Source organism: Fringilla coelebs (genome assembly GCF_963513975.1).
Source record: "Fringilla coelebs genome assembly, chromosome: 1".
Taxonomy (NCBI): domain Eukaryota; kingdom Metazoa; phylum Chordata; class Aves; order Passeriformes; family Fringillidae; genus Fringilla; species Fringilla coelebs.
Window position 1 is genome coordinate 127,701,499 of NC_140028.1, and position 11,882 is coordinate 127,713,380.

The window sequence follows — 11,882 nt, forward strand, 5'->3', positions numbered from 1 at the left end:
CTACTATCCATGTGAGCTACAGTTGAAGTACAGTTGTGCTTAAACTACCTACACAATGACTTTTTATAAGTGTTTTTTATATATTTTCTCTAGAAGTATGGTTCCTACTAATATGTATTTGAAGTATCTGTATTTATTTATTTGCTTCTATTAATGAGGTATTCACAGGTGGCTTTTTACTTTTAACAGGAAGGAAAAGTTGTCTATTTGGGATGAAAGTCACTATGAGGAAAAAATGTTTTTTCTTTTACTTTATACTTCTGGCTGTGATAACAAACCAGATAGTACATGGGCAAAACAGAAAAAGAGTAAAGAATATTTACTCTCCTATGCCAAAAGATGAAGGTAAAACCATTTTCTTAAAATTTCTGATTGACTGTGTTGCATGTATCCATGCATTTTACCATAATTATTTAGTTATTGATAACTTTCATGTGAATATGTAAAATGTAATTTATTTTGATTATGAGGGCTGGAAAATACTTTTTGACTGTTTGGACATGGATTCCAGTTTGATCAATGATTTTCATGGACATGCATGTCTCTTAAGAGAAATTATAAGAAACCTGATTTTTTTGTTTGAAATTGCATGTGGTAGATTTTCTATACAAAATCAACTAAAATACTAAAACAATCCCATCAAGACCCTAACTTGGCAGTTTTAATTAGAATTTCTTGGATTTTTACAGTGGAATTTATCCTTAGAATTTTTACTGGGAAGACAAAGGAATCTTTGGGAAAATTATTTTTTTCAGAGAATTATCTGAAATCTCTTGTGCAGGTGTTCCCACCATTCATAGAACTTTCTTGTTCCCTTACAGGTGATATGTGTCTCATTGATATAGTCTTTATACTAGACAGTTCAGAAAGTGCCAAAAACCAGCTGTTTGATTTACAGAAGAATTTTGTTCAAAACATAACTGACAGCATTTTCCAGATGAAGCCAGTTAAGTCCCACATGTATAGTGTCAAACTAGCAAGTATGCAGTTCAGCAGCACAGTCATCATTGATCATCCCTTTACAGCCTGGAAAGATGTCCAGAATTTTAAGGAGAAAATCAGTTCTCTGGGCTTTATTGGCCAAGGCACTTATTCCTATTATGCAGTTTCAAATGCCACTCATCTGTTTAAAACTGAAAGTCGTAAGAGAAGTGTGAAAGTGGCTTTTTTGATGACTGATGGTGTAGATCATCCAAACAGCCCTGATGTCCAGGGTATAGCCACAACAGCTAGAAGCCTTGGGATACATTTTGTTACCATTGGCCTTTCTAAGAAAGCAGTCCAAGAACAAAAATTGCGCATGATATCTGGTGATTCATCCTCTAAACGTGTCCTGTGCCTGGATGATCAGAATCTGGTAGTTGATATAGCATTGGAACTGGTAAGTTATGCTTGTTAATCTTGTCATGTGTCTATCCTTGGCAGATTTAATTTAATTTTGATTAGGTAAGCCCTGAAGACAGTGGGTTTTATGGTGCTTTCTCAGCAACAGCAGGGGTCAGGGCAGATGGAGCTTCCTTCTGCCAGCCACTCTCCAAGGAGTTGTGTGCTTGGATAATACTAGCTCAGCTGTTCTGATCACATATTCCAGCACACAGAGTGTGTTTCTGAGCATATGAAAATACTTTAGAAGGTAGTTTGATCCCATGCATAATCACTGAGTCCTTCCCCTACATATTTTGTTTGTAGGGCCTTTTAAAAGAAGGTCTCTGATTAGGAAGTCTTTCCACAGTCCCTGTTTTTAGCACTGTGCCTTAATACTGTCTGTTTAGCTATCCCATTAATTCTCATGTCTTGTCTAATCACTATGTGTCACTTGGAATAACCCTCTCTTCCTACCAAGAACTCCTTTCTGTGTGAGTAGTACCACAGACTGGTTCTCTCCCCTTTGAGGAAGGAATGAAGGATGAAGGTATTCATCATCTCTACCATTCACCTTGGGGAGTCTATAAACTAGAGAGGAAAAATTAGTACTCTGTTAAATTAAATCATATCTATATTAAAGTAATATTTTTATTTTATTTCATTTTCAGGAAGCCTTGCTACAGAAGCAGGTAGGGTTTTTGAGCTTTGTGTTTGGATACTCTTATTGCCACTAGACTTCCCAAAGTCTGCTTCTTCTATAACAAAACAATACTTGAGGATTAATCAACCTTCCATCTCTGGTTAAACTTTCTGACCATAATTACATTTTTTTTAACTTTCCTGCATTTCTTCTGTCCTTGCTCCTGAGAAATCTATGATGTTAGCTCATTAGTGAGCAGTATCAACAGTAAGACATGAAGAACTCTTCCTAAAAGAGTGGAACAGGTCTAATGCAAGATAGCACATTCATTTGTGGTCTTGTTAGAAACAATAGCAATGTTAAACTGGTTCAAAATTTATGTAAGGTTTCACAGTACTGTTTACTGTGTATATGCTATCTTAAGCATTTGTAATTATTACAGTGACTACAGTCACTACAGTAATAGATCTATTTTTGTTATAAATAAATCAAGTAATGGATTTTCATTGCTCTATATGAAAGTTTAATCTTGATTATGTGAGAAATAATTATATTAAAATATCATTTATTTCCTATTATTCCACTATTATGTTATTTCATCTGTGACTAGGCAAAACCAAAATTTTTTGCTTCAAAATTTTGAAATAATGTGTTTGAAAAACATTCTCCTTTATCTTTCCATTAACCTTGTAGTGTGTGCACAAGACCTGTGAATGTGAAAGGGGAGAAAAAGGAGACAAAGGTGAAAAAGTAAGTATGCATTTATTTGAATAGGCTCAAGAATTTGAATTTTAATAAAGATCGAAACTGCACTGTACTTTAATTGGTTACTGTGTGAACAAGACATTAGCTATGCATGCACTGCAAAAAGATTGATTTTTAGCATGTCATGTTGGTAGTGAAAGGCCACTGTGAAAAGAGGTCAGAAAAAAAAATCTATCCATAGTCAGATACTGTCTTGAAAATGTATTTTTATTATTGAGTAATAAAACACTGTGGATAAATGGGTGATTTTGGAGCCCAAATAAAAAAGTTATTCTTGAATCTTGCAAGGAAAGGGGAAGGAAAGGTCCATTAGACAAAGGTTTTCACCCACCACCAACTTCTATTTTTGTAAGGGGTAAAGGTTCAAAAGTCTGAGGGTAATGGATGTATGAGGAAAGGTCTAAAACTCTGCCTCCAATACTCTCTTTTCTCTTGTGTCACTTCAGCATATATTTCTTGGCTCTAGTAAGGAACAGAAAAGTGTGAGTTCAGACAGTGGGTGACCTCTCTGACCATTTTTCTGTCTTTAGTAGCTTCCCCAGAGACAAGTAAGGTACATTCAGAAGCTTTTTCCTTTCTCACTATTCTTTAATGGGTCAACCATACCATTAGCAGGTTATGACGCCAGGGCCTATCATTCAATCCTTGTGGATAATGTGCATCTGGATAATGTGCACCAGAACCTCTGTTTGCAATTTAAAATTTTAGATCCGAGAATTTTTAAGTTATTTTATCCAAAATTTTTAGATGTAGCCTGTTATACAGATGTGTATACACCAAATTTTCTAGTCCCAAACACCATGATTCTCCAAAGAGTAACAAAAAATGGTGCAGTAATTTTTTCCTTAGGGCTGCTGAATATTGACCCTAAACTGTTCTGTACCGTTTTTTTCTAAGCAGAGAAGATGGGATAATGGTGGTTAATTGAGAAATGGGAAAGAAGAACTGTGTTTGTTTTCTGTAATGCTTTCCTGATTAGATTTTTCATATGCTCTGTAGAAAATTTATTCATCATTGAATATTGTTTAAAGAAATATTTGTAGATACCTTATAATACCAGAGTGGCTTTAGCTAAATGAATATTGTATCACATGTACCATACTTGAATCAGTGAGGGTTTCTACCAGAGCTTATTCCAGGATGATTTTGGACTAAAATGTAGTCTTAGACAAGCTGGAGAATTTTATCCTCACAATGATAAAAACATTTTCCTGCTGTGTTTCAGGGCAGTGATGGCAGCAAAGGGGAGAAAGGTGACGCAGGACCAAAAGGAAACAAGGTAATGAGAATTTAAAAGAAATAAAGCAAATTTCCATCCAGTTACTCAAACCCCAGATGTGAATATAGCAAAGGAAAATATGTTAAAATAACATATTTTAGAACACAATATGTTCTAAATGTTGAGGTTTGCTAGTTTATAGTTAGCTGCTTTAGAAGTGTGAGATAAAAATTTTAAACTAAACTGCTATCAAGATAACACTGCCTATCATTCCAGTTTTTCTCTGACAGCAGAGGTCTCTCAATGTAGCTGAAGGCTCTTCAGGTTCCTGAGAGCTTTCTAACAGTACACAGATCCCTTGATCAGAGTGGTTCACTCTAATAACTAAGATTTCAGTCATGTAATGACAATAGTTCCGTTTTCTATGTTAATGAACAGGAAATGTGTATCTTTGATTGTGGAAGGAAGTGTGAACATTACTAAATAGGAAAACCAGTCTTGCCTGTTTAACAGTGTTCTTAGTTTTAGTGAAATACATATTTCAGTTGTATTCCTTTGTTTCCAATAGGGTGATGCTCAAAAAGGAGATCATGGAGAGAAAGGGGAAGAGGTATGTGACTACTACAGTGCTAACTCATAGTTTGTCTTTTCATATTTTCTGAACTAAAAATGTTATTTTCATTTTTTATGTTTCTACTTTATTCAGTTATTGAAAGCATCTACACTTAGGCCTGGTTTACAGAAGCATGTATACTGAAAGAAACAGTCTAACCATGTGTTTTTTGAGATGAGATGCTACTGAGAGAAGGAACTTCTGAAGTTATGTGATTTTGGATTGACTTGCATTAGACTTATCCCAAAGACAGACCTGATAAAAACACTGCATGGTTTTGATGGCTTCTAACACCTGATAATTCTCAGACTTCTTCTTGATTCACTGGAGAAAGATTAACACTGCTCCCTGTATAAGAATAACTCAGTTGAAAAGTCCCATTTAAATGGCAGCATGTATTTGCTGGGAGGTGGCAAATTGAGTGACATATTTACAGCTAATATATGAGTAAAAAATACACATCTAGATTTGCAGAGAATTATATGTTAAACCATTTCAGAGAGATATTTTATTGTAGTGAATAGTCAAACTTCTGAAACATAGTTCTTTACTATGGGAGGGGGACTGGGGCTTTTTCTACTTAAATTAGCCGTATGTTAGGCCTTTGCTTTCTCTTTTATGATTTTTTCCTTTTTTCAATTTTTGAATAGGGAGCTCCTGGCTACAAGGGAGACAAGGTAAGTTTTTTATAGAGTAGAAGTAGTCTGAAAATAAATTGTCACTTGCTGACAGTGTATGTGAAAGAATGGAAAAAAGAGCTTGTCTTGTCTTTTTGTCATGAAAGCTCCTGATGCAATCCCCAGAAGTTTATGCAAATGCTTACAGACTGGAATTCTGGAAATAAAACAAAACCCCCACAAAATCAGAGACTGTAATCTAAAGATTAAAAAAAGTGTCAACGACCAGAAAAACAGTTTTTGGAAGGAAAAGAAGTTGTGGGTTGAATAAGAGGTTAAGTGGAAAGAAAGAAAAAATGCTTATTGCAAGCACAATGTGACAGCCATGAGCTTTTGAAAAAATTTACCACAAGGAAGTTTGCTTTTAACCTATTTATGATTTGCCAGAGCTAATGCTCGATCAAGAAAATTTTCAATATAATCTCTCCAAGAAGATAAAAAAGCTATGAATTTCAGTGACTTGGAGGATTCTAGAGATGAATTGCAAAGTGGACCATCGTAGTCAAAAATGAAACAGAGAAAATTCCATTTTGACTTTTCTTCATTTGACACTTAGATCTCCACATCGTTAATAAAAGCAATGCCTCTATGAATCTTAGTATCCTTCAGTAAAATGCTTCAGTCAATTTTGTGTTAAGATTTCATGAAAATGGGAACAGTAGACTTATAGGTCTACTTTTCATGTGTCTACAGATATGTTAAATCTTCAGTGAAAGACTTGATTCTTTCTTCATTCCATATCTGCAATCTCACAATTGTTACTCAGGAAAATCTCAGACATCAGAGTAATGAAATCAGAGCATGGAAAGGATCTCTGGAGACAGTGCAGTGAGATGGAAAACTGCAGCAAAACTTATTAGATATTAAATGTATTATCCTCTGATATAAGTTGGATGTTTTGCAGGCATTTTCAGGAACAACCTATCTTGAGTAGAGCAGGTCTTATCTTCTGTAGACCATGTATAATGATGCCACTTTTCAGGTCCTCAGAGTCAACTAAATCTCTTGTGCTACTGCTTGCAGGGTCTTTAATGCCTGTAGCATAATCAAATAATCTTGTTTAGCTGTGAACCCTTTGATTTCTTATAAAGGGTGAAAGAGGAGAATGTGGAGCCCCAGGACCAAAAGGAGAAATAGTAAGTATAATTTTTATTTTAACTGTTTCATGTTGATGAAGATACCAGAAAATCATGGAACTTATTCATGAACACAGCTTGAAAAGACTATTGTAAATTTGGCATACCTTACAATTCCCTGGTGGTAGAGATACATTCATAGTAGAAGAACGATTTGCAAGAACTGAACCAACTGTTCACCACATTCTTTGTTTTTCCATTTTTCCTAAGAAATACAGATCCTTACCTAAAACAGAAGCTGCCCTGATCACTGCCAAGCCTTGCTTACAGAGGACTGAGCATCTTGCAGAGAGCACCCAGTTTATTTCCTTAAAAGTTAATTTTGAGTGTATATTGCAATAAAAGCGTGTTCTTACCTGACATGAACAACTTTCAGGTCTACAAGCCCATCTGTGCTGAAATGAATTCACACTTCTATCCAGTTCTCCTTTCTTTTTAACCTGGAGTGCAGTAGTGTTGCAAGTGAATACAGATTTTTACCTGGTTTATTTACATTCTGGAAGGATAATGGAATGCTAAGTGAGATAATCATGTATCTTGAGTTCATACAAACAGATTTGTATGAGTCATGAAAACCACTGATTTATAATTCAAATAGCTAAGAACTACCAATTAGATTGCACTTATCCTTCTATTAAAGCACATTTCTTCAGTTTTACTACCCATATTGTGTTTACCTTTATCAAAGACAACCTTGAAAAGTTTTTGATTTCCTGGAAGCTGCAATTTTATGATTAATTTCAAATAGGAATTAATAAATATTCATTCCAGAAGTATTTATTGCAAAGAAAAAAAGGCATTATACAATAATGAAAATCTAAACACTAAAAATATCTTGTGGGATACTGTGGTTCAAAATGGCAGCAAATTTCAGACTTCAGTGAATCAGAAAAGTCTGACATATCAATGGAAAAGGAGAGAGCTGCATCTCTCAGAGGAATAAAGAAAGATCATACCTTTTTTATCCACGCATGTGAGAAATAGCATGACATTATGTGAAACATCTACTGAGGTAGAAGGAAGCTGTTCAGAAGCTGGCAAAGAACATAATCAAAGCAGCCAAGAAATCTGGATATAGAAAACGTGCCAGGGCTGCCAAAAATCTGCTTGCTTCATTTATGTTGAGGACAGTGCTGAAAAAAACTTTGTCCTCTAATGGGGATCAGCCAGTTCCAGAATTCCCACCTTCACAGTCACAAATCTTGAAGACAGAACAAAGTTATGGCTTTATTTTTAAAGAAAGTGTTCTAGGCTAGACAAAATTAGACACAGAACACATATAGCCAATTGTATAAGAAACAAATTCAGTATTCTGAGGTTGATCTTTAACTGTTTTGATGGATATTGAAGCATGATTAGGAGTCCAATTTGAAAGTGTTGCATTTATCCACTGCCACTTTCCAATCTCACTAATCAGACTGAATCCAGTAGTTTTAGTACTGTATACAGAGCTTTTTCAAGTGCTGTTCAGGCTTGAAATTCAGACAGTTTCTGTTTGGCTTTGAAATCAGAACTGATTCATTTGTTTGTATGCTACACAAGTAGCCATCATTGTGTCAGCATATCACTGTTTGTACCATCTATTGCTTGTGTGCTGGGGCTGGAAATGGGCTGGAGCTGAGTGGGCTTATCTCTCTCTCTGGTGGCTGATGCTTGCCCTGGGAACAAAGGCCAGGGAGCAGAGAATTGTTCAAAATTCCTGACTCTGAATCTGTAGGGGGGGCAGTTGATGGAGTGTCTGCATAGGTATCACTGCTAAATTTGTCAAGGCTAATCAAAGTTCAAAATGTGACACGTCTTGAAAAATGCAGCAGTCTGCCAGTGCCTCTGCCTGTAGAGATGTTACTCATTAAAAGAAAAGAAAAATTAAAAAACAGTAAATTTGCTAAAAACTATTTCTGCTTTAAAAATAAATTATAACTGAGTGTTGACTCAAGTGGAAGTGAAATTCTGTAGAATATGCATTATGGTGACAAAAAAACAGTGAAGCAGGAAGATTTTTGAATAGTCTGTGGTGGTGGTGACTGGTAAGAACTCATCAAATTGAGAAATCACACCTAGTGGAATAAAAAAGAATTTTAAATGTATTAATATGGCATTTAAAACTTTTTGGATGCATTTTCAATGGATTTTGTGAACTATTAGTGTGATTCTGCCAGGCAAGTGATTAATCTGATTCATCAGCAGTTTGAGTTAGTGAGACAAAGTTATCTGAAGTTATTCTGGTATAGACATTGCAGCATTTTTATTAAGAATTCTGTATCTAATATGCTTCTAGGAATCAAATTTTAAAAACTGTTTCAAATAAAAACTTCTTAATCAAATAACTAAGATGTTAATTAGACATTCACTATGTTTATTGTATATGAAAAGCGTTTTAACCAAGTATTGAGGGGGGAATGTAACAGGCAATTACTGAACACAGTATGAGAGCAGCAGTGCTCTGGTGAGAGGATAAAGTCTCTAGAAAGTGATTGAACAGAGATTTGAGCCATTACATGTACATGTCAAGTTCTTGAATTTGAAAGCAGATTGAAATTTCCTTTTTAGCTGATAATTGAATCTAATTTTTCCTCAGGGTTTGCAGGGCTCTGTGGGCCCTACAGGACCTCGGGGACCTCAGGTAAGGGAACTAAAAGCTACCAAATAAAACGGAAAGATTATATTCTGTAAATTTCTTCTGCATACAACCTGTTAATTCTGTGGAAAACAGCCATGTTTTTCTGCTGGCACTGGTTTTTAAATATTAACAATATTCAATGTATTGGGTACATCACAGGGTATGATACAGAAAACTCCTGACCTTTAGAGCTTAGAATTGTGCTATATTATAATGTACTCCAATCAGGGGAAATAAAACCCTAACATTTATATGTGTCTTCAAAGGCAGCTCATTCTTTGCTTTGACTTCTTCATAGGGTATCAGGGGAGATCCAGGTCAGCAAGGCCCAAAAGGCATCCAAGGAAACAAGGTAAGATGTAGTTGTGTATGTGTTGTTGAATATGTTATTTGTATGGGAGAGAGGATGCAGAAATTCTGTAGAACCTTTATAGTCTACTGTCCTTTTTTGTCAGTAGCTTTTTTACTAGTGGAGTTATTTGCACAGCAATAATGTCCCCACATGGGTGGTGCACCTCCATGTGATGAAGGCTTGGTATTGTTGGCACATGCACCAGCTTTCTTATCTGGGTCTCCAAGAACATTTTGTGAGAACATCTCTCCAAGAACATCCACAATAGGTTGCAGCCAAGGACCTTCCTAGAGCCACAGCACTTATGTCAGAATTTCAATCACTTGTCTTGATTTTCACCATCACTTGGGAAGCTTTCTTCCTAGAATATTTTTGCCTGTGTTTAAAGTTTTTAAGCATTTCTAGACGAAGGTTAAAACCTTCAGACTGATTATTTATAATAATTTTTAATTGCTCGTGTGCTGTATAAACTCAGGACAACTTTGAAATTGGTCAAGGTATGAGATTTTATGACAATTAGTGTCTTAGTGATATTTAAAATGGATAATTTAGAGTTAATGACCACACCTTGTCAAGCAAAATCAGTTGGATAAAGTGTGTGGTTAATTTAGGAAGTTTTCTGTTTTGCAAAACTTTGGGAAAGTGCTTTATGTGAATATGGTTGTCTTGCCCATGGAGAGTTATTAACTCTGTTCTCTACAGAAAGATCTTCCATTTATCAGTTTGATACAAAGACTTTTTACAACAAGGATCATTGATCACCTGGCTGACAATCTTAAGTTAGACAAGACAAATTAACTCATACAAAGCTGCTTTGTAAAAGATGCACTATATAAACACTCGTGTTTTGTTTCTTAGGCAACAATTTAATTAGAAAATTCACAGAAATAAATTTAAATATGGGAAACATTTATTATAAAAAGTTTGGAATATTGTCATCTATTATGATTTTCCTCCTCCTGACAAATGCTTTTTCATACCTCTCATTTCTTCATCTTCTCAAAAAAATGTCTGATTGGGAAAGCTGCTGCAGAGTACTTCAGAAGTGGAAAAAGAACTGGGATGAAGTTTGAAAGAAACTATTCATCCATGTGGTGGAAAAATCATGTCTCTCTCTTTCTGCACAGCAAATGACAGTAATTTTTTTATCTGTCATTTCACACTGATGAGTCCAAGACAGTGGAACCAGATACTTCTATTACATAAAAAACCATATATGTTGAATCGTGTATGTCCTCCTGTTAGTCCCTTCACATATTTTTATGGCTGTGAAATACAGACATCTTTCTCTAGAATCCATCTACATGGATACAATATTTATGGTCTTTTGTTAGGCTTTAGCTGTAGATTTTCAGAAAGAATAAGAAACTTCCCTCTCTTATCAGCTTTCAATTCCCCAGCCTGCTGTTTAAAGTCTGTAGTCAAGATTCTTCTTTGCTCAAACATATATAATAAAAAATACTTCCAGACAAGTTTAGCTAGATAATTATACTTAAAGAGTATAGAAGAACCATATGTATGTTTAAGGGTTTTCTCTTGTGCATACCTAATGATAAAGCTAACCTTTAGCATTTTGGAGCTTATTTGAGGTGAATGAAAAATGTTTTAATGATCAGTACTGATAATCAGTGGGTTTTTTCAGATTAATAAACAGCCATTCAGCTAGTAAAGGTCAAGGCCTTTTTTGGTTCAAACACATAGCAGTCTTTCCAATATTTTTTGTCCTCACAGAAGGATTATGAAAATCCTCTTTTAAAATTAGTTTTCATGACACATAATATCTCTGAAAAGTGGCAGGTATTTATAATAGCCTTGGATAAAATAAATAAATCTATTCTTAGGCTGTTCCTTGGCCTTTCCATTCTAATGCTTTCTGCTTTTTGAATTGAACTGGTGACTTCCACTTGGTGGCATCGGTACTGGTGTGACATAACACAGAACACTGCTGCTGAGCTTTTATTCTTTGTTACTGGGCCATGTTGAGGTTTGAAAGAACAGATTCAGTTCCTCAAAATACAAACTCCAGATCAAGCTCAGCCTACAGATAGTTTGGGTCTCAGCTGGGGAGTGTACAGTCCACTCACGTAGCTGGCTGGCTCGGTGCATCCCACACCTCTGTAATGCAGATTATGGGTATGGATGAATCCTCTCCCTTTGCAGTGCCAGGTGGCAGACACAGGTGGGACAGTGTCATCTGGGTGCTCTCTGGGTGCTCTCTGGGTGCCACTGCCTCTGGAAGCCACCAGCAGGAGAAGCTTGGTGGCATTGCACCTTCAACTAATTCAGTTCAACTTGTCTGAAGCAAGGTAGCATGGTGTCCAGAAACATTAGCCAAGAAATACTCAAAGGAACTTCTCATTCTTTACTTCTCTTATTCATATGCATTTTCTTATTCTCAAGCTGCTGGCTAATCTCTCAATGTGAAGTTTCACTGACTGCACAATTCTTTCCTTCTAATGATGCTGCTTTATTGTATTGTCAGTAGTGAGTTGGAG

The 11,882-nt window shown here is 35.7% G+C and overlaps 1 protein-coding gene across 1 annotated transcript in view; it reads left to right on the forward strand.

Annotated features, from left to right (window-relative positions):
- Nucleotides 1–224: 224 nt before the first annotated feature.
- COL28A1 (collagen type XXVIII alpha 1 chain) overlaps nt 225–11,882 on the forward strand; it is a gene marked incomplete at both ends in the record, with an annotated part of 57,045 nt that continues 45,387 nt past the window's right edge. Inside the window, 10 exons of the mRNA XM_084209750.1 lie at nt 225–345; nt 822–1,381; nt 2,034–2,054; nt 2,699–2,755; nt 3,996–4,049; nt 4,558–4,599; nt 5,253–5,279; nt 6,371–6,415; nt 8,994–9,038; nt 9,334–9,387. Of these exons, the coding sequence (XP_084065876.1) occupies nt 225–345; nt 822–1,381; nt 2,034–2,054; nt 2,699–2,755; nt 3,996–4,049; nt 4,558–4,599; nt 5,253–5,279; nt 6,371–6,415; nt 8,994–9,038; nt 9,334–9,387 (1,026 nt within the window). The remainder of the gene's footprint in view (nt 346–821; nt 1,382–2,033; nt 2,055–2,698; nt 2,756–3,995; nt 4,050–4,557; nt 4,600–5,252; nt 5,280–6,370; nt 6,416–8,993; nt 9,039–9,333; nt 9,388–11,882) is intronic.